The 24028-nt window shown below is 40.1% G+C and overlaps 1 protein-coding gene across 4 annotated transcripts; it reads left to right on the top strand.

Moving 5' to 3' along the window:
• The first annotated feature begins 3717 nt into the window (after positions 1–3717).
• LOC109083632 (protocadherin-10-like) lies at positions 3718–20155 on the top strand. Of its 4 annotated transcripts, none has more exons than XM_042725135.1 (6): positions 3718–6709; positions 7820–7878; positions 8759–8865; positions 17317–17474; positions 19255–19304; positions 19443–20155. In XM_042725135.1, exons 1-6 carry the CDS (start codon positions 4220–4222, stop codon positions 19534–19536), a joined length of 2958 nt encoding a protein of 985 aa, XP_042581069.1. In that variant the 5' UTR covers positions 3718–4219; the 3' UTR covers positions 19537–20155. The 4 variants fall into 4 exon arrangements, with proteins under 4 accessions (XP_042581069.1, XP_042581005.1, XP_042580926.1 ...); XM_042725071.1 differs by having other exon boundaries at positions 17317–17634; XM_042724992.1 differs by having other exon boundaries at positions 17317–17634; positions 19255–19581.
• Positions 20156–24028: the final 3873 nt, after the last annotated feature.

Raw genomic sequence — 24028 nt, 5'->3', positions numbered from 1 at the left:
TTACATCCATTGTTAATACACACTAATTAAATGAATTGTTGGATGTTCAGAGTCGCTCTGCACGAATCACAATGGTGCAACAGTCATATTCAGAAATTAAGAACACCAACACCCTCACCTCATTTCTCAATCCTACACAAGCATGCATACAATAGATGATTCACTATTCATCATCTCACTTATGCTGAGCAAAATCACAGACACCCACTCCAAAAGCCAATTAACCCACACATTCATGCAGTCAATGACAGCAATACAGATCCTACACCTTGAGCGAGAATGAAATCTGTAATGAAGTCTTACCCGGTCAAACACTCGCTGGCTGTTGTGAGTGTAATAGCCCATTTAACAGAGAATTGGTCCGGCTTAGTGTCAGTAAACTTTGACTTCAATCTCATTGTTCTCAAATCATATTTGAACAACGCCGTTATTCCACACTGAATAGTGTGAGGTGGGATTTGGGAGGGATGAGTGAGGTTTAAATCATTTAAAGAGTTTGATAGTCACTGCACAAAATCAAACATGCCAAGGCCCATCTCATTCCAGACATGGTTTTATAGAATAATGTTGCTGAAAGAGAAAGTGAGACAGATATGAAAAGAGAACCATTGTTGGTTGGATGCTGGCGGAATCAGCAGATGCTCATCATGTCATATCTTGGCAACCATCATTTCATTTCTCAGAATGACACAATATCATTACCCCTGTCCTTCACTCTGATGCAAACACACAAGCGCTGATTTCAAGTAACAGATGTGTTTAGTGCATAAGGTCAAAGCAGGAAGAGAAAGAGTGGTGTAGTCCAACACCCATCATCCTCCTGCTGTGACGTGCTGATTGATGAATGGAACACAACTCATTCAATCTGAAAAAAAGAAAGAGTGTATGTGAGAGAGAGAGAGACATGCTGTCAACCAAATAAAACCTACAAATCTTCCAATTCTAACATTTAAGATCTTAAAGGAATAGTTCACTAAAAAATAGAATACTCATGTCATTCCAAACCTGTTTCTTTCTTCTGTGGAACACAAAAGAAAAAAGATTTTTTTTTTTTTTTTGTCCATGCAATAAAAGTCAATGGAGTCCAATCTTTTGGACCCCACTGACTTTCACTGTTGTGCTGGACAAAAACAAGTTCAAAATATCCTCTGTTGTGTTCCACAGAAAGAAAGAAAGTCATACCGTTAAATGATGACAGTTTTTTTTTTTTTTTTTTTTTTTTTTTTTGTGAATCATGTCTTTAAATATATCTGTAATATTTATTATTCTCTCAATATTTGATTGGTCAACTGTGGCGTTCTGTCACAAAGTGAACCTTGGGGACCTGCTTTGAGTAGGTGAGAATTCATCAAAAAAAAAAAAAAAAAAAGGATGGCTAACATTTGCAAAGAATGACTGTTGTCCAGGGCAGTGATGTATAAATGATTGCTCATCTGGGAAACCATGTTTTCTTCTCGTTCTGTCTCTCTGTGGTCTCTGAGAGCAAGCTAATAAAATAATTCCAACTCAGATCAATATTTCATATCCATTTATTTATTTATATAGTAAGTATCCATGTAGGCTAATAAGTGGTATAATAATCTACAGTTGGCAGGACAAAGCCTACACCCCCCCCCCCCCCCAAAAAAAAAATATTTTGTGATAATGTCCTTTAGACTGCACATTATTCATGACATATTTTGAGCAAACTACAATGCCAGCTGAATTACTTTTGAAAGAAATGTCTCATTTTTTCCATCAATGACTTCCTGTATCTTGTGTCTCTCTTTAAAACTGTACTAGCCTAATCATCTCCACGCTGCCAGAGTTACAGTATTAATCATAAATGCTTATTTTACAGCTCATCAAAATTACTTTCGTATTATAGCGCCTTAATTTACACATCTCCTTATAGCCCAGATAATCATCTCCAGCAGCATGACGGTGGGAATATCAGAAGATTCAACAACCGCTTGGAGGCGCTGTTGTTTGCTGAAATTCATCTGATGTCCAGAAACCGACGTCAGTTATCTAACTAAAGTCAAACCAATAATTAAAAATAAAGGAAAAAAAAAAAAAAACCTCTAACGTCGTGTTACACGTTTCAGGGACATAGATGCTTTTTGAATATTGCAGTGTCTGCTGAGAGCTTCCTCTCAAAATAAAAATCACGGAGAGAAAAATACTGTCGATTGTTTTGAACAACATTAAAATATGCATTGTTCATTATATCTGCCCTTGAGGTGACAATTAAAACACATAATAAAAGGCTATCCGTCTTGTGCCCCCCTCCCCTCCCCCAACACACACACTTACACTTCAGTTATAGTCCTACTGTACATGACAGACCGGTAATTCGCTGCGCTTCCGCTAGAAGGCGCATAGTGCACGTAGAAGAGACGAACAGCGCGAGAGCTTTCAACTCACATTTCGACACGAAGAGAACTTGGAAGCCGTGTGACAAGAGCTCAACACAGCACCCACACATTACCGTGTTAATAACAGAGGAAAAGCAAAGGAGAGCATTCCGAAATGAGAGTTTGTTTCTTGATATCAAACAATCAGTTTAGCCTGTCGCAGACAAACGGCAGGATAGAGAAGGAGATAAAACGGAAGGAAAGACGGAGAGAGATAAATCTTGTTACTACTGATATGAAGCTCGCAGGTAAACAATCGGATGACAAAATCTCATTAGCTGCAAACGGGACCGGCGCAGAAGCCACACTGTAAAAATTATACATTTTCGTTTAAAACCCTGCTTTCGTTGCTGGAAAAGAGGCGATTGTGGAATGACATGTATTTTGTCATTGAATAGTGTAGTTAATGCCAGTATACCCACCAATTTGAGCTATTAAAATCTATTTGTTACTGTAAAATGTCGGCCTACTGATGATAACCCTAGTGGTATAATGGAAGGCCACGTCACTCAAAGTCGGTTTGCAACCAATAATAAAAAAGACAAAGCACAACACAATTACACCAAACATCACCAGGGTACTACATGACGCTTAAATAATGCAATAAACACCAACTATATAACAAAACACTAAATATATAAAATTAAATAATAATAATCTCTCTATACATATATAACATCTAAAACATTTGTGCAACATTTTACTGTAGTAACATATGTAGCCTATTTTACCTCATACTGTATGAGGTGACATCCGGTTAACAGTTCTTTAAATGAAGCATTTTTATCTTGCATAAATTACTTGCACTTTGAAATTACTTGCATTTTTACAGATTCCTCCACATACACGCGCTCTCGGCATGCGCGCTCGTGAACTGCATACTAAAGAGTAGCCTACACTTTCCGTGCTTCAGATTCAAAACATTCAAATGTCATCATTACGAATTGAATCACATTCATCGTATATATAGTCATATATTATAGACACACACTTACGTTTCTTATAATAAATGCTAAATGACGAATGAATCCTTCAAGACTAAACTGACAGACAAAAATAACGGGAGGAGGATTTCTGTCCTCCTTGAATCATGGTCTCCCGTGCCTTGAATATTTACCTTAAATGCGACTGTTTGACTTTATAAGACATGTAAATCAGTTCTCATTCTCTGTTTAAAGAGAGCTGGAGTGGCGATGTAAGGGCGCACTGAGGAGGGAGGGAGCGTCTGATTGACGGTCTCTAGGTCGAATCAGGTGACGCAGCGCTGGCAGTCCGGGGCGTCCATTGGCTGCTGGTGGCAAGAGCTCTGCGCAAAACAACGCACTGACGCTCACTCTCTTTGCAGAACTCGAGAAGAGGGGACCTACGGATTTCTAAGCATCCCGCAGATATTACGGACTATTAGAAAACTATAGGCCTATGTAGAAAAGTGTTATTAGTCTCCAATAGCTCGCGTTCAGGATTTTATTTTTAACTGATATACTCCCTCACTAAGCAAAATAGTTTTGGAAAGATTTTGCTTCTCAGTAATAAGGATCGGGACATCTGTAGGTTCTGCAATGTCTTGCTGTGACGCACGGACTACTAAATTCTGCTCTTCTTGAGAAAGCATTATATCAAATGGCTATAGATCTTGCGCATATGGCGACATGGTTTCAGACTGACACCGTACAACACAGGAGCTTTCTTATTCGTTTGGGAAGTTGCACAGTGCATATGTTTTCTTGGACCAAAACGATGGGTTATTCCTAAGCTGTGCCTGGAGAAGAAACGGTGTCAAGACAGAGCGAGGGAATAAAGAGGAGTGCACTTGTTGTTTGGAGATGATCTTGATATTTCTCTTTTTCTCGATCTTGGATGGAGGGTTATCGCAGCTGCACTTCTCGGTACCGGAGGAGCAGGAGCGCGGGACGGTTGTGGGAAATATCGCCGAAGATCTGGGGCTGGACATCACCAAACTTTCCGCGCGCCGTTTCCAGACCGTTCCTAGCGCGCGCACGCCGTACATGGAGGTCAACTTAGAGAACGGAGCGCTGGTAGTAACCGAGCGCATCGACCGAGAGGAGATATGTCGCCAGACCGTCCCGTGCCTCCTGCACCTCGAAGTGTTTTTGGAGAACCCGCTCGAGCTTTTCCGCGTCGAGATCGAGGTCATGGATATTAACGACAATCCGCCGAGTTTCCCGGAGACGGACATCACCGTGGAGATCACCGAGAGCGCCACACCGGGCACCCGCTTCCCAGTGGAGAACGCCTTCGACCCTGATGTAGGGACTAATGCCTTGAGCACATACGCCATCACCACTAACAACTACTTTTATTTGGACGTACAGACGCAGGGCGACGGCAACCGCTTTGCGGAGCTCGTGCTGGATAAACCCTTGGACCGCGAACAGCAGGCGGTGCACAGGTACGTGCTTACCGCCATGGACGGAGGGCAGCCGCAGAGGACCGGCACCGCACTGCTAGTGGTTAAAGTGCTGGACTCCAACGATAACGCGCCCACGTTCGATCAATCCGTTTACTCTGTGAGCTTGCGTGAGAACTCCCCAGTTGGCACGCTCGTTATTCAGCTCAACGCCACCGATATGGACGAGGGCCAAAACGGAGAGATTGTTTACTCTTTAAGTAGTCACAATCCGCCGCGCATTCGGGATCTGTTTAACATCGACTCGCGCACTGGGAGGATTGAGGTGACCGGTGAGGTGGATTACGAGGAGAGCAGCACGCATCAGATCTACGTGCAGGCGAAAGACATGGGGCCGAACGCCGTGCCCGCGCACTGCAAAGTTCTGGTCAAACTCATCGACGTGAACGACAACACGCCGGAGATTTTTTTCAGCACGGTCACGGAGTCGGTAAGCGAGCAGGCTGCCCCGGGCACTGTGATCGCTCTGCTGAGCGTCACGGACCGTGACTCCGGCGAGAATGGACAGATGACCTGCGAGCTGCACGGCGAGGTTCCGTTCAAACTTAAGTCGTCTTTCAAAAACTATTACACGATCGTCACGGACGGTCCACTCGATCGCGAGAAAGCGGAGTCTTACACACTCACGGTGGTCGCCAAAGATAAAGGGGTGCCGTCTCTCTCCACAAGCAAGTCCATCAAAGTGCACGTCTCGGACGAAAACGACAATGCACCTAGATTCATGCAATCGGTTTACGACGTGTACGTGACGGAGAATAACGTCCCGGGTGCTTACATTTACGCGGTGAGCGCTGTGGATCCTGATGTTGGACAGAACGCCTATGTCACTTACTCCATATTGGAGTGCGAAATACAGGGTATGTCCATCTTAACCTACGTGTCTATCAACTCCGAGAACGGCTACTTGTACGCGCTGCGCTCTTTTGATTACGAGCAAATAAAAGAGTTCAGTTTTATGGTCCACGCGAAAGACTCCGGTGCGCCCGAGTTAACGGCCAACTCCACCGTTAACGTCATCATAGTGGACCAGAACGACAATGCCCCGTCTATAATTGCGCCTCTGGGCAAAAACGGCACCGCGAGGGAACATTTGCCCCGCTCAGCCGAGCCGGGATACCTGGTCACCCGTATTGTGGCCACGGATGCGGATGATGGTGAGAACGCGCGCCTGTCATACAGCATCCTCCGAGGAAACGAGCTCGGGATGTTCCGGATGGACTGGAGAACCGGCGAACTACGTACTGCGCGCCGGGTGTCCAGCAAACGGGACCCGCCGCACCCGTACGACCTGTTGATCGAGGTGCGCGACCACGGGCAGCCGCCGCTGTCGTCATCCGCGAGCATCAATGTAGTGCTCGTGGACAGCATTGTTGAGGGCCGGAGCGGCGACCGGGGGTCGGTCAAGTCCAAAGAGGGCTCGCTGGACCTCACACTCATCCTCATCATTGCGCTCGGTTCTGTGTCCTTCATCTTCCTACTCGCCATGATCGTGCTGGCGGTGCGCTGTCAAAAAGACAAGAAACTGAACATCTACACATGCATGGCCGGAGACTCGTGCTGTCAGTGCTGCAGTCGCCAAGCGCGCGGGCGCAAGAAGAAGCTGAGTAAATCGGACATTATGCTCGTCCAGAGCACTAACGTGGCCAGCACCGCACAGGTGCCGGTGGAGGAGTCGGGCAGCTTCGGCTCGCACCACCAGAACCAGAACTACTGCTACCAGGTGTGTCTGACACCGGAGTCTGCCAAAACCGACCTGATGTTCCTCAAACCGTGCAGCCCATCCCGGAGCACAGACACAGAGCACAACCCGTGCGGGGCAATCGTTACCGGATACGCGGATCAGCAACCAGATATCATCTCAAACGGGAGCATTTTATCAAGCGAGGTGAAAGCACATTTATTACCTATCCAGACAGCACTTTATCTTAATCCAGTATGAAATATCTGCATCATTTTCACAAATAACATTATCGTATTTAATCTTATGTTTTATAACCTATATAGCCTACTTTCATATATTCATATAAAATTCAAATTAACTTATATGAACACGTGTGTGTGTGTAGCCTATATCGTTTTTGACAGTGTTAGTCAGTTTCAATTTATCGCTATCAAATTACATATTGTGAATTGCTGCATTAAAATTCATGAAAAATCAAAGTGGTGCCAAAGTCACAATCTTCACTGATAACTTAACTGCCTTTCAACATTAATTACTAATGCAGAAAGGTGAGAATCTGAAAACTCAAAACTGAATAGAACTGATAAAAATTCTTGTGAGAAGTTCAGTGGATGGAAATCTCTCAGTATATGCACCCTAAGCAGCTATTCAGTGGTGATCTTTCCGCTTCCTGTGTTTGTCAGATTGTCAGATTGTAATCATCTGCTTGCTCATGACTCACACGGTGCTTTTAAAGGTAGCTTGGGGCTGTAGTGCTATTTTCAGGCAATTTAATTACATAGAGCACTTCAGGGTCAGTTACATATAAGGATGTTACCACATATTCAAGTTTGGATAAGAACTAAATATAAAAATTTCAGAATTGATCAATGAAAATCCTGGATCGATTGACCAATAATAGGAATATATGGGGGGCATAAATATTGAGGGTGGTTACAAGCTGGTACAACATTTCTGCTCTGATACTACCATCTTCCTTTTTGCCTCAGAGACAAGCAATGTTATCTTAAGTGAGCCCCCCATCTGACAAGGTCTACCTTACTATCCCCTGGCACTCTCTGAAAGGGTAAAGCCCTGGAGTCAAATCTGAGTAGGGAGGGGGGAGTGTATTGGACGAGGGTTTAAGTATGCCAAGCACACAGTCGCTGGGTATCAGTGGAACAAAGGCGGTTCTATGGTTGAGGTGCTCTAGTGCATGGACAGAGCAGAACAGAGGCCTGACCAGTGTTTTAATGACAAATGTAGAATATCAAATGAATTTAATCATCATCATCATTATTACTATTTATTATTATTGTTGTTATTGTCATTTAGACCAAGCACCAGAGATCTGAACTCAGCTACCTGGTGGATAGACCCCGTCGTGTTAACAGGTGAGATGACTGCATTTTCATGTCCATACACATAAATATAACACACACAACACCACACACACACACACACACACACACACACACACACACGCATTGCATTTTCATGTCCATACACATAAATATAACCACTAACACCTACCCCCCCAAAAAAAATAAATAAATAAAATAAAAATAAAATAAAATAAAAATAAAAATAAAATAAAATTATGATGGGGGCCAACATTTTGTCTCACAACATAAAAAATTTCAGGTTTTCAGTTTATTATTATTATTATTATTATTATTATTTACAATTAAAACAACAACAACAACAAACTTTCATTTACTTTTTATAGTGTTTTACAATTGGAGGTTTAGGGAGATTTTGTCAGGTTTAGCTCACTTCTGGGTACAAACTGTAGATACACACATTTACTAACAGTAGCTATGGGGACATTCCATAGACTTTCCATAGACTGTTGTATTTATACAGCAAGTAATAAATACTATAACCTAACCCTAACAAAAAACTGCATTTTTACAAAGAACAAAAACAACAAAAAATTTTTTTTGTCAGCTTTAGCTCACTTTTGAAATTACAAAATTGTCCACAAAATTTGGTTATATAGAACACTCTCGCACACTGAGATAAAGAAAGAGCAGTATAGATGATGTGGACCCTAGCCAAAATTCCAGTATCTGACTCAGCGTTGCATGTGTCATCGTAATGTTTGATACTACACAGCACAAGTCTGATGCAGAATTTGATATTGAATTTAATCAGCAGTCTAAACTATGCCAAAAGTGTTAAATAACCAAAACAATCATTACTTTTAATGGGAAAAAAAGTACAAAGCTCCAATTACCAAATTACTACTAAACTGTAAAAATTCCCTTATAGTTCAGCATTTCAAGAAGCAGATATTGTCAGCTCTAAAGACAGCGGACATGGAGATAGCGAGCAGGGAGACAGCGACCATGACGCCACCAACCGGGGCCACACAGCAGGTGAGTTGAATACGAGTTTGTCACCTACTGTTGACCTCACAGTCGATTTGAAAGAAGCGTAGACGAGTGAAAGGCCCCTGGGGAATGAATGCTGAGGAGAAACATAGGCAGCGATAGACATTGGGAAATTGTTCGCATCTTGGCTTTGAAAGCAACGCGACAAGCCTTCAACCGATTCCAGCAGTGGATCAATATAGGGACTGCGTGGAAATTATACATCTGTCAACAGAGCTAAATGGATTTCTGTCAATGCTGCGCTGAGACCGTCTTGTCTGATGGACAGGCTTTCTGAAGCATTTAATGAGTATTTGAAAGCTTCCCAGCTACACCCCCCAAACACAATTATTTTTTTCCATTCATATCAAATGCCATAAACGTTTGAGTCAAGCATGACAAAATGGCAGTCATTCATTGGAGACGAATTTGATTTGATTTTGTTTATTCTGTATTTATTTATATTCAATTTGCTTTTTTGACTTTCAAGTTCTATATTTCATTGCTGCTCGTTTATTGATCAAGGTAGAGCCTTATGGCTTCAAATGGATAAGGCTTTGACCTTTCTCTCCAAAGAATCATGACATTCAGCCTTCGGTTTGGCAAACAGTTAGATGATGGGATGCCAGATATTATGTATGCGCCAAACACAATGGAATACAAATTCTTGAAAAGAGCATGGATTCGCATTTTAGGTAACTACAGTATGATAAAATTTTACTGTAAAAAGGCCTTTGATATGATCCTTTCTGGGAGGAAAATCACAGAAGGAGAAAGGGCAAGAGGGATTGAGATTTTTTTGAAAACTTATTAGAGCATCAAAGGGGTAAAATGAGAAGATGTGTGTGTCCTTTCCTTTCCTGCTCTCCTCTGGGTATGTGTTGGCAAGCTCGCAGTTTCTGCACTCCCATTTCAGTGCCTGTCTCCCAATAGCCAATTATCACAGCAAGGTTAAGATGAAGGCCTGGGACACTGACAAGGGGTAGGACCACTGCATTAACAACCACTTACATACACACACTCTTATCTCTTTCACACATCCCTACCTCACCTCCTCCTGTTCTTACAGTGCCAATTTAGAGACACCAGTCTAAATTAATAGAAGAGAAAGAAAAAGAAATGCTGTAACCCTCATGTTCTGTTGATATTGAGTCTATTGCTCTTATGTTTAGTGTCCCAATAATGAAAATATAAAACATAGCAGATAATGTATTAGCTAATGTAAAGTAATGGGAGCTTATTGTAAAGTTTTACCAAATAATTGAGTAAATTGCAAATATTTACCTATTAACTTCTCTTTAAATTCTTTAATATTTAAATTCTTTGACCTCATCAAAACTCATTAGGCAGACATTACTGAAGTGTTACCCCCCTACTTCTTCTTCTTATTATTATTTCTTTATTTATTTTTTACCACAAACTGCCTGGTTATTTTAGGTTTTGGATTAATTTGTGCTTTTCAAGACACATGAAAACAAGAATAAAAGGTGTATGCACTGATGTAAGTAATGTGATATTTTAAGGACACGTTTTAAAATAGCTTATTTATTTTCTTTATAATTCTTATAAGATCAGAAAAGCCTGGTACTTTAAAGTGAAGTATATTTTTCAAGCTATTTAAATGGCCTTGGGGTCTCTCAGACAAGCATGAGGTTAAAGCTAGAAGAGCTGGGGTTAGAGAAAGGCACTTTTCAATGATTTAGACTGTTAGATCTGCATTTGTTTGCAAAGAGACAGAGGCGTGACAAATTGCACAATTAGATTAACACGAGTGAGCGATAGATTGATGATTATCTATAAATGAGGGATGTGTGGTGATGACGTTAATCAAATCACTCCTGTCGCTCTAATTTAATGCTATCAGATCCCAATCAGAGCAACTCCATTTGCTCTGCATGCGCAAACACACACACACACACACGCACGCGCGCACTTTGTAGCTACAGTGAAAGCCAATGCTTGGGGAATAAATTGGAAACTGTATCTACAAGCTATTTATAATTTTAGGTAGTTTAACTGGTCAACTACCTAAACATTTTATATTAAATACATTATCTTAACATTTTATATTAAATACAATCAAATTACAATTAAAATACAAAACATTTACATTATGACATACAGTCGAAAATATAGTCATGAACAACACCATTTAGCATGCTTTGCTACATAAAACAGAATAGAAAATACCATGCAACAACTCAAACGAGTTAGTAGATTTAAAAAAAAAAAAGATTAATTTACATTATCCATCCAAACAGCTGTTTATTCTTTGGATTATTGCCTCAGCTCGCTCAGTATGAAGTTCTCTGTTCAATACAATTTGACAAAAAGCAGTCATGCAGTGTTTTGTCACACTACACCACAACTCATTAGAAAAAGCTTGTTACTGGAAAAGATAAATAATTAAACGACTTCACATTACTGAAAAATATTCAAGTTTGTAAAGTTAGTAGAGTCACTCCACAAAATTGGCGATAGGGGTGACCATGTAGGTGATTTCAATAGTAGTTGATTTTGAATGAAAACCCACCCTGATTGTTCTTCAAATTGAAAACAAGTTTCCTCCCAACCCTAGCAAAAACTCTTGTCCTCAGCATGTGAGCTCAGGTCTTTGGTCAGCCAGACGACAGGTGTTCTGAAGGGAAATTCTGCTCTTCAGGGCTTTGGCAGTGTTTTTCCTTTTTTTGTTCTGATACTTTTGCACACCATTGATAAAAGATGTGATGAGGTCTCCAGAAGAGAAAATGCAAGAGAAGCGGAAAGAGACAAAAATAACACACACAAAGTGGGATGCAGAGCACTTCCTGATGGAGAACAGCTTAGTTAGTGTATTTGTACTCAGTGCAGCATCTCTCTTTTTTTTTTTTCTAGATGTCTGCAGCCCCAGAGTCCAGCATCTAGTCAGATCATTAATGTTTTGAACAAAGCTCTCAGCCGCACTGAGGATATCTAATATCTAATCGAATACAGGTCTGCAATTATAGGATTTCATGTTCAATTATGTAGATATTTTTATTTCTGTATCTATTTATTGGCCATGAAGTGCAGGTGTTAATCTATAGCATACAACCTGCTACACTAGTAATTGCGAGGATGTATTGTATTGCAGAATAATGGAATGAACCGTGCAAATGCAGTTTGCTGAACCATATCACTTTTAGATTTTAAACACAATTATTCTGACAGCTCAAATTTCTCATGATGGGTAAAAAAAATCATGAAATCCTTGAGGTCTACTGCTTGCAATGCATAATGGATGCTGGATTGTCGAGTTCTTTTTATCCAAAAAGCAGTAATGCTGAACTATCAGCCCAAATTTTGGCATTTAACTCAGCTTGAACCATTTAATGACTGCATTCAAACTCTGCTTTCTAGATAATTTCAACCTTAATCCTTATTCGAATAGGACTTGTTTTCCCTGAGGATGGTCATTTTGTGTTCCAGACATACTTTGTGATTTAAATCCTGTCCAAATTGAAAATATCTGTTTTTCTTCCACAACCATTGCTGTTAACTCAGGGTCCTCTGAGAAATCTAATCTTGTTTGTATAGAAACATCTGTGATTGCGGTACATTACTTTTTCACAATGCTTCCCTTCATTTTTGAGCTTCGAATACTATAGCTAAGTTTCTCTGTAACGTTATAAATGATTTAAATTTGATCATATATGAGCTTTTAATGGGTTGTAAATGGGAGTGAAAGCTACAGAAATCTCAATCCTGCCCATATCAATACATGAAATCAAAGATGTTCTGTGTAAATAATTGTGACAGTATTTAAAACTTAAAAATCCTGTCAAAGTTTGTTGCTTCCATGTGCCATCCTCCATCACTTCACAATCTTCACCAAAATTGGTTTCTACCCCTTAATTATGCTAAATTCATAAAACTTTATTATTTTGCTGTTTTTGAAGCACTAGTATTTCCGTCAGGACATGACAGTCTGGTAGTTTAATGTGTTATTCACAGGGTGTTTTTCCTACAAAAGCAGACCTCAGTCAGATCAGACGGTATCAGGTCCTACATGTTCTACACGAGTCTCTGCGTGTGACTGTGATATTTATGTGAACGTCACGCTGTGAGCTTCTGTCTGCTCGCTCGGTGGGGATATTTAGAGGCCACTGTTCTAATTACATTGAGTTTGATTGTATGCAGTCAGGTTTATCTGTGTACTTAATATTGATGATGTCAAAATGGCCTTGGAGCCCTGCTTTAACAAGATTTATGCCTCTGTGTACACCCGCATATCTCTGTCCATATATATATCACTCCGATGTAATGGAAATAAAAAAGTGGATAGGCTGTGGAAGTGATCTATGGATTTCACAACAGAGATGTGAGCCGAGTGTGGGTTTAGATGTTGCATCTGTAAGATTAGAAGTACTGAGGAGCACGTAGGAAAGAAGAATCATATAAGAAATCTCTTTAACTTTGCTTATCCTTGACAGCAATGATACAGAGAGCAAATGGAGACTTTTGCTTAAGCTTCTCAGGTAATCTCACAGATGCCTCCTCTAGGGTTTCAGCAATGTCAAAAACTGCTTAGACATACTAAGACACCAAAGTCTGCAATCAAAAACACAGATTTCAAGATGAACTAAAGTATCTTTTAGCATTTTATAGCTCTATTCTTACTTTGTTAACACCAATTTTGAGGCAAATTTGATATTTAAATAAAAAATGCAACCTATAAGTGATAAAAGTACAGGCTTAGGTGTATCATGTCCTGCTTTTAGTGTATGTTTATGTCTGGAGGGTAACTACGCACAATCCACAAGGCCATCACCAATTATCTTGCATTGTTTGTGCTGTCCAGTAAATAAAAGAGCCGTTACAAACCAGCTGATTTTTTTGTGCACAACGTAGTCACACACTTTGATCACTAAAAAATGCTGCATCATCTTTTAGAGTCCCCTACAGCGATACTAATAAGCTCTGAACTCTGGGTCAGTTTATTTCATCTCCAGCGCTTTATGCATATATCTACACGCCCCAAAGCCACGCTAATAACATGTTTCCTGGTCACCTATGCAAATCATTACAACAGTTCTACACTAATAAAACATTGCCCTGTGTGTTCACTTAAGCATCAATACACTCATAGTATGGTCAGGTTCATCAGAAGGGCAGATTTGTCCTTTGATCTCACTCAGAAAAAGCTTCTGCCACAAGGAATTAGAGATTAGAGATTGGCCTGACATGCATCCACCCCTCCCTCTCCTCCTCGGTCAGTCTTTGTCTTTACATGTGTCTCAGATTTCCCATATCAGCCTACAGACTCGTTTATCCTCACGCCTTTTTCCTTCACTTTACATTTTCTCTCTTAAATTGGTCTCCCTTATTGTACCTGTTTGAATCTGACCTTGGTGCATCACTGTACCTGCTCCTACTCTTTCACTCTTATATATGGGTCATTATTTTTATGGAACTCTAACTTAAAAAAAAAAAGAGAAAAAAAAGAATGTACTTGTATTTTAAGAAATAATTATATAGAAATATATAGAAGATGTGCAGAAATACAGCCAGTCCTATACTTTAATCAATTATAACTTGATTATTTATTACACAACAGGATTGAAATTTAGGCCTAGATCAGTGAGGGGCTAAGAATTTACAGACTGATGCATGCATCCTTTAAAACTAGTTATATTATCACAATGGTTTCTGTACTTTAATCAAACAAGATTACATATTTTAAAGTGAAATAAGCCAATTAATGCCACAAAATGTCACAGAATTCATTGCTAATACATTGCTAAAAATTCATTGCTAATAATTGCTAATAAAGATTTCTGTGCTGCTGCTTTCCAACCAAAGTTATATAACTTTCTGAAGGATAATATTATTAAGGACCTGGCTCTTTGTAATGGACTTTGTGAACAATTGCTTCTGCATTTAGCATCTGTGGTCACCGGAACTTCCAGTGCAGTGCAGCGTATGAAAATTATAAAATAAATAAATAAGCACAAAATTAAGTTTTGAGGAAGTGTCACATGACAGGACAATATTAATATGATCCGACTCTACAGTAAAGGTATTTTAAGCTGCTGGATCTCATAATGTTAAGTATATGAAATATCACGTTTCAAAATATGACGTCATGTAGCACTTCAGTTTTAGTCTATTAAAAACACTTACAGGATAGAAAGTGATACTGTGTACAGAGGCAAAACCTACAAAATAACTGACAAGTGTTTACCACTGTTCTTATTAGACATTAGCACAGAACACCTAATGACATAGTAATACCTTATTTAATAGTGATATTATGATAAAAGAACTAATATGATTTCCATCTTTAATAAAAAATTAGGAGTTTAATATTTCATGTAATATATTAAGACAGGGCATGAGGGTGCTGAATAATAGATCATACCATACAGTATTATTCTGCTCACCTTGACTGTTATTTTGCAGACTGTGCTCCTGGATCATGTTTTGTTGGTCCTGGAACAAGAGTTCTGTCAAAGAAACATAGTCCAAACCCCATCCAAATTCAAACCCATGTTCAGGTTTATGCTTGATGCATCTGCACAACCGAAAAGGTGTGCACATCAACAGTGATATCAATGGGTGCTTTCTGCCTTCACTGTGAAATTACCTGTTATAGTTTGCCTGTTCACGTGCATTTACATAGTTTACTGAATACAAATAACAATGCAATGTAGTGCACATGAGGTATAAATGCTGTGAAATGCACCTGTGATGGTTCATGCCAGGGTGAATGTGTCAATGTAAACCAGGCTTAACGCTGATCGCTACTCTACCTTTTCTCCTAGTCAAAACTTTCATATCCCTTACCTTGATCTTAAGCTTAGCATATATTTTACTAGTGCTGTTCCTAGTCTGTGGATTAGGACCCACAGGTAAGATACTGTATCTACCATTAATGTAACTACCCCCAAAAAACAAAATAAATAAATAAATAAATTAGAGGGAAATAACAAATTGTTAACAACATTGTTAGCCCAGGAACATGTGGTGGACTCAAACTTGCATCTCCCTCATGAGCACCAAAGCTCAGTGTGTCAAAACCAACCCAACCTCACAGGAAAATACAAGTATTTTACTAGGTGTAAATTTCAGTGTGAACTGTACAAAAAATGTATGATTTTTAGAAATAAAGTAAGCATGAACATCCACTCTTAAGCATCATTGGGGAGTTAGCAGATCAAATGAAAAGGTACATTATATCAAACACATATGAATTAGCCAACAATTTGCCAAAACATTAATAGTTACAAACTATTGGTCTCCAAGCTCCCTGTATGACTGCATCTCATGCTGGGGTTGAATCCAGAGGCCTTTATTAGAGTTCAGTGTGATGCCACGCTGCTCTCTGCCCTTCTCTTTCATTTATTTCCCTTTCAAGCTCCACTCTCGTTCTTTTCCTCTGAAACCGGCTAATTATCATGCTCTGTGTAGTCATTAGTCAGAAAGCAAGAGTGTGTATGTGTGTGTGAGTGTGTGTGTTTGGAGGACGGTTTCTCAAAGGTTGTTAGTTTTGGTTGCGTTGCCTAGTGTTTGTACGAAGGACTTGAGAAACCGGCAGATGAGAGACACTGTGAAATTAACAGCATGAAAAGAGCATGAAAACATCATAGCAGATTCGTTTAATATTGGTTAGTGGGAGGGACACGGAGAGGCAGGGAGGGAGAAACAAAAGGCTGGAGAGTTCACTGCTTTGTGTTTATAACTATCCTTCTTTCAGTGGGCCGCCTTCCAGTCAATTACCGTGCTTTGCTGAAGCCTGACAATGACTGCAGTTGATTATAAAATGAGTAAAAAGCTCACAATCTGTCTGGTTAAATAATCATCTCCATTCAAATACGAATAATTTCAGACTCGGCGCTCTGGATAATTCATAGTAATTTTGCCTTTGTGTCACTGTTGACATCGGATTGTTACACAGAAGAGCAGCAGATAAAGTGAAAGCAGATTTTGGTGTGAGGAAGCGTGAAGCCTCCACAAAACATTTTTTTGCTAAATAGATCTCGGGACACGGGGACATTGATGCTCCCACGCACACACTAATTTAGTTCATTTTAACATTATGCATGGTAATTTTTGCTTTTATATCAAAGATATTCTGAAAAATGTCAAAAAAAAAAAATTGTGGGAAAAAAAAACAATTACAGTAATAAAGAAAATGAATACTAAAATCCCTAATCTTAAAGGGAATGTTCACCTAAAAATTTTAATTTTGTCATCATTTATTCACCTTCATGTCATTTTAAATCTGTTGCTTACTTTTTTTTTATGGATTTATTACTTTCTGTCTACAAAAAAAAGTAAGTCATACAGGTTTGGAATGACATTTACACCAGTAAATGATGACAGAAATTTCATTTTTGCTTGAACTATACTTTTAAATATTGTAACACCATTAATTATATATCATTCTATATTATCTTTGACTAATATTTCCTCTCCTTGATCCTCTGTCTTTTACAGGAGCTGATCTTTTCTCCAACTGCACTGAAGAATGCAAGGCTCTGGGTCACTCCGACCGATGCTGGATGCCCTCCTTCATGCCTGGCGACAGTCGTCAAGGCGCCGATTACCGTAGCAACCTGCACGTCCCTGGAATGGATGCGGTGCCTGACACTGAGGTACAGGAGAGCGTGGTTCCGGGCGATGCGTGCAATCGGGCCGATGATAGATCATTCTCTACGTTCGGCAAAGACAAGTCACACCACGGCACGCTCACACGCCACGAGCTACACACACTCTTACCAAGCGCCAGAGCGCCTTACAAACCCAACTATCTGTGTGAGTACTCGCTCAAAATGTATGATTTCTGAACCCCCCCCAGATCTGATCCACTGCCGTCATCTCTTCCAAATCTAACCCATGGCTCTGCTTGTACAGAACTATTTATATTTCTAAAAAAAATATATGTAATCTCATTTTCTCTAAACACCCTTTCTTGACCTATTCTCTCACTTTCCAATTTGTTTTCCCCTTCCCTTCAAAATCAAAATGACAAAAAACAAAAACAATACATGTGTAATATATGGACATATCAATAAAGGACTTTTTTGAGTGAAATTGTGGAGTTGTGTCCAACATTTTGTCCTCTCCCTGCCCTCTAAATTCTCCCCTAAGCATTTGAAGACACTGGTGAAAAACCATTACAAATTTGGCTCATGAATGCTGAATTTGCAACTAATTTGTCATCCAAACCAACATAACACATACTTTGTGCTGTGACTTTTCCTTAAGCTGAAATGTATCTTCATCATAATCATGTAAGACACATGGTATGCCTATACAACATGCCTATATCTCATCACAAGGTTCTGCATCTCACATAATCACGATTTAGCACATTTTCAGCCATTGTATCCATCATATGCCATAATAAACAGAAATGCGCAGCATGCCATATGTAATGGCATTGGTTATTTCTCGGGTTTCATATACATCCTACAAAATCCAACATTATCTACATGTGTTTTTCATCTATGTCTGTTCTAATCACCATACGCCACAGCTCTACTGTAATCACACTTGTGACTGCCTGCCTCCTCGCCTCTGATTATAGCATGCAAACTGTGGTAGTGGACGCTCACAGCCGCTGAGGCATCCAGTATTTTGTAACTGTATCTGTTTTAATGCAGTACTACTACCTACTACTACTGGACTAAAGCATGGACAAGTGTACACTGTGTGCTTTCCTGTGGGCGGAGACAAAGTGTGCATGTATATGTGCATGTGTTTGTATTCTTCTAAAAGCGTGGATACGATGGATCTTATATCCAAAGCACCACCTCTAGTCTGATCTAGTCTATCTGTATAACTGCATCTTTTTATATATATATTCCCATATATATATATATATATATTCCCATATATATATAAAGCTTCTTTATTTCTTTATTTGGCGAGAGTGGCCCCAACTTGTTAAATTGTGGTGTTCCTGATCAAAAATGACTAGTCTTTTAAAAAATGCTTATGAATTTCTTATTATGCTTTAGTATTTCCAAATACTAAATTTAATATTTTTATCAACTTGTTTTTTTATTTCAATTAGCCTCATTGATCTGAAACATTGTGAATATTGCCAAAATTATCCACAAATAATGTTTTTTTTTTCTCTCAAAAACTGCATGAACTCAGATTTTCAGGACAGCACAAGGGATAGAAAATGCATTTTACATGCAATATTTGACTGAACAATCACACAAGAGATCATTTAAACAGTTTTCAATCAAACACATGATCTGATTTATGTTTTTATGTAACTGTCCGAAAGATAAAAGTGATGTTTTTGTGGTGAATGGATGAACAAAGCTACAGTGATGCTTTCACTTCATCAACTCAATTTGGGATTGAGTGTAAGATTCTGATTTTAACGATTCACGTGTTCTCTTGTTTTTTGCCCTATAGCACGCAAAAGGATTTCCTAGCACCTTCCGTGTGGACATTCCCGAAAAAGCGTGAGTTTGCACAGTAATGTAACCGGCCAAAAGCATCAAGAGTTTCTTTTATAAATTTGCCTTCATTTTTTTTTTTTTTATTGAACTCAATCACGGCCGATCTGGTCATTCCCAACTCTGTCGGAACGTCTGGAACAGATTAAACGGGATGCGATCTGATGACGTAAAAACCCTGAGAATTCTCAGCAGGACTGAGATACCTTGCCAAATCTCCTCCAAAAAAACTGGATGAGAAGAGGGAAGAACAGAGGGAGAGAGCTCAAAAAGAGGATTAGGAGTGATGGAGAGACAAAAGGAGAAAAATGGATGATCAATGGACACGGTTGTTTCCTCGCTCTCTCCGCTCTATGATCAATGTGTCTCTGTTTACAGTCCACTGTAAACTACAGTATACCAACTATCTGAGCCCTTTACCCATTTTGACATGCACACACACACACAAACACACATGCATACACACTGTACAAACATACTGTACAGAGAGCAGCCCAAACTATGTGCATTATAAACTCAACTATCCGTTTTAGACTTGACTGTTTTCTATAGTCGTTTATTTTTTCTTCTTAATCAGTGTGGTCAAGTGTTCTTCTGAAGACAATATCTATAAAAAACGTGGATGCGGGGGACAAAAAAAAAAAAAGAAAAAAGACGATTCTGTTCTTTCATTGGCCTACAGATACTTCATCTGACATTGTGGTTATCTTCATGTGTGCAAGTGTGTACTGTTCTCTTTTGAAGCTTCAGATAACTATAAATCGATCTATAGCTATATATAGCTATATATATATCTATATATATCTATATATATAAACACACACACACACACACACACACACACACACACACACACACACATATAACATATATATATATATATATATATACATATATATACATACATTATATATATATATATATATATATATATATATATATATCTATATATACATACATATATATACATACATATATATATATATATATATATATATATATTATATATATATATATATATATATATATATATATATACACTTTTTTTTCTGAACCTGTTTAGCCCATTGGATAGTTTCCTAAACACCATATTGCCATTAACCAATACAAAGTGCTGATAAAAAAAAAAAAAAAAAAAAAAAAGAAAAAAAAAAGACAACATTAAAATTGGGGCTTCAAATTGTGTGGCCTCTCTGTCTATAAATGCAGAATTATTTTATGATGTAGTTATTTGATGTTATTCTCTCTCAAACGCACAGATTACATACAGTATACAGGTGAGACCGGGACTAGTTGTCAAATCTGTGTAAGTCTTAAATACATAAACATGTTACATGGTAATCGCTCATGTAAAATATACTGTTCATGATATATATATATATATATATATATATATATATATATATATATATATATATATATATATATATATATATATATATATATATATATATATAGAACACACACTGACATTTTGTGACAACATGCTCTACAGTTGAACTAGTAAAACCAATTATGAAACACAAAATGAGAATATACAAAAATGTTTTGGTTTTTGTAATTTGCACCAATATGAATGTGACAACCAACTTGGTAAGGAACAAAATACTCTTGTTCTAAAAACCTGTTCTATCATATATCCTCTTGTTTGATTATGTGCCAGTGTTGTTATCTTCTTAACAGGAGAATATGCTATATTTATACATTTATAAAATATTTATAAAATATGATATTAGAATATTAATTTGGAGGACAGATTTCACAAAAAAAAAAAAAATCTAGGAATAAAATTAGGTGTCTGCAACCCACATATATGTTCACTGCTAGCAAAACCTTGTATTTGTGATGAGACAGTTACTGAGATCCAGTCTTTTGTGACAACTCACCTGTCTCTCTCTCTATAGTCAAGTCAAGTCAAGTCAAGTCTGCTTTATTGTCAATTCTTCCACATGTACAGTACATACATACAGAGAATCGAAATTGCGTTACTCTCAGACCCCCGGTGCATACAGATAACACTAACAGTAGAGCTTAAAAATCTAGATCAAATATAAAATATAAGATAAAAAACTATACAATAAGGGAATGTAAAAAAGACATAATAGAAAAAATAAAATAAAAATAAGGTTAAATAAAAGCAGCGCAAGGCACATGGCAGATAGAGTGCAAACCAGTGAACAAACAGTGCAGATAAAAAGATTTTTAGTGCATAAAAAAATAGCTTATTCAGTCTGATTAAAAGTGACAAAGTGACAAAGGGCTCAGAAGCAGTTATTTTATTAAACTGACTGATGAGGAGGTAGAATGATGTCAGATCCATGGTGAATGAGGTAGTGAGCAGACCACTGCTGCACAAAGTGACTGGTGCATGACATTCGTATGTTAGAGGGAGGGGGGGTGGAAGGACCTGGGGATGTGGGACCTGGGGGGGGGGGGGGGGGGGGGGGGGGGGGGGTTTCATAGTTCAGTGGTGCCTGAGGCAGAAGAGGGACGGGGGGGGGTAAGTTCGGGAGCGAGTTCAGCTTCCTGACAGCCTGATGGATGAAGCTGTCCTTCAGTCTGCTGGTCCTGGCCTGGAGACTCCGCAGTCTCCTCCCTGATGGCAGCAGACTGAAGAAGCTGTGTGACGGGTGAGTGGGATCACCTGCAATGCAGAGGGCTTTTCGAGTGAGACGGGTTCCATAAATGTCCTGGAGGGAGGGGAGAGAGACACCAATGATCTTCTCAGCTGCTCTCACTATGCGTTTCATACCCCTCCGGCAGGACGCGTTGCAGGCGCCATACTACACAGTGATGCAGCTGGTCAGAATGCTCTCGATGGTGCCTCTGTAGAAGGTGTACATGATGGGGGGTGGGGCTCTGGCTCTCCTCAGTTTGCGGAGGAAGTAGAGACGCTGCTGTGATTTCTTGGCCAGTGCTGCGGTGTTGTCGGTCCAGGAGAGGTCCTCTGTGATGTGCACACCCAGGAACTTGGTGCTGCTCACTCTCTCCACAGTCGCACCGTTGATGGTCAGAGGAACATGCTGAGTGTGCGTTCTCCTGAAGTCCACAACAATCTCCTTCGTCTTCTCCACGTTCAGAGAGAGATTGTTGTCACTGCACCACCCGGCCAGGCGGCTCACCTCGCTCCTGTAGTTTGTCTCATCTCTGTTGCTAATGAGACCCACCACAGTCGTGTCATCCGCAAACTTAATGAAGAGGTTGGAGTTGTGTGACGGTGTGCAGTCGTGTGTCAGCAGAGTGAAGAGGAGGGAGCTCAGCACACATCCTTGGGGGGCCCCAGTGTTCAGTGTGATGGTGCTGGATGTGTTGCTGCCGACACGTACTGCCTGAGGTCTTCCAGTCAGAAAGTCCAACAGCCAGTTGCACAGCGAAGTGTTGAGCCCCAGCTCGACCAGTTTGTGAATGAGCTGTTGAGGGATGATTGTGTTGAATGCTGAACTGAAGTCTATGAACAGCATTCTGACGTATGAGTCTTTTTCCTCTAGATGTGTGAGTGCTGAGTGGAGGGTAGTTGAGATGGCATCATCGGTCGAGCGGTTGGACCGATATGCAAACTGGAATGGGTCCAGGGAGGGGGGGAGGGCAGACTTGATGTGGTGCATGACTAGCCGTTCGAAGCACTTCATGAGGATGGGAGTAAGTGCAACAGGACGGTAGTCATTGAAGCATGATGGAGATGGCTTCTTCGGGACTGGAATGATGGTGGTAGCTTTGAAGCATGTGGGAACAACAGCTTGACTAAGTGAGATGTTGAAAATGTCTGTGAAGACATCAGTGAGTTCTGCTGCACAGTCTCTCAGTACACGCCCAGGAATGTTGTCAGGACCCGGAGCTTTGCGTGCATTGATCCTGCTGAAGGATCTCCTCACGCTGTCTGGGGTCAGCATCATCACCTGGTCACTGGGAGGAGGTGGAGTCTTCTGTGCAGTGGAGCTGTTTTGTGCCTCAAAGCGAGCGAAGAAGGTGTTCAGCTCGTTCAGCAGAGAGATGTTTTGCTGTCACAGGTCCGCTGTGGGGGCTTGTAGTCCGTAATGGTCTGTATCCCCTGCCACAGGCTCCGAGTGTCTCCTGCTGTCGCTGAATTGATGGGCTATCCTCCTGGAGTACTGTCTCTTAGCCTCTCTGATGCCGCGGGATAGGTTGGCCCTGGCTGTTCTCAGGCCCCCCTCGTCTCCAGCTCTGAAGGCAGCGTTCCGCGTCTCCAGGAGTCTGTAGACTTCCCCTGTCATCCACGGCTTCTGGTTGGCCCGGACAGTAATGGTTTTTGTGACTGTTACATCCTCAATACACTTGGTGATGTAGGCAGTGACAGTCTCCGAGTACTCCTGGAGGTCAGTGGAGTTATTATAAGTGGCAGCCTGCTTAAACATATTCCAGTCAGTTGTATCAAAGCAGTCCTGAAGAGCCTCAGACGATCCTTTGGTGGCCACACTTGAATCTGTTTCTGAACTGGTTTGGCGACTTTAACGAGCGGTCTGTATGCGGGCATTAGCATGACAGTGATGTGGTCTGAGGCACCGAGGTGGGGGAGGGGGAGGGCTTTGTAAGCTCCTCTCTGTGTGGTGTAAACAAAGTCTAAAATGTTTTTACCTCTTGTTGGAAAGTTAATGTGTTGGTGTATTTTAGGAAAAACACTCTTTAAGTCAGCATGGTTGAAAATCCCCAGCTATGATGAGAAAAGCATCGGGGTGTGCTGTCTGCTGCTCACTGATGTGCTGGTACAGTTC

This window comes from Cyprinus carpio, chromosome A1, assembly GCF_018340385.1.
Source record: "Cyprinus carpio isolate SPL01 chromosome A1, ASM1834038v1, whole genome shotgun sequence".
Taxonomy (NCBI): Eukaryota; Metazoa; Chordata; class Actinopteri; order Cypriniformes; family Cyprinidae; genus Cyprinus; species Cyprinus carpio.
This window is presented reverse-complemented; position numbering and strand designations above follow the sequence as displayed.

Coding starts and splice junctions, on each gene's coding strand:
- LOC109083632 (XM_042724937.1), top strand. CDS start 4,220: ATGATCTTGATATTTCTCTTTTTCTCGATCTTGGATGGAGGGTTATCG. Junction 7,879..8,758: donor AGACCCCGTCGTGTTAACAG/GTGAGATGACTG, acceptor ATTCCCTTATAG/TTCAGCATTTCAAGAAGCAG. Junction 8,866..17,316: donor CAACCGGGGCCACACAGCAG/GTGAGTTGAATA, acceptor TGTCTTTTACAG/GAGCTGATCTTTTCTCCAAC.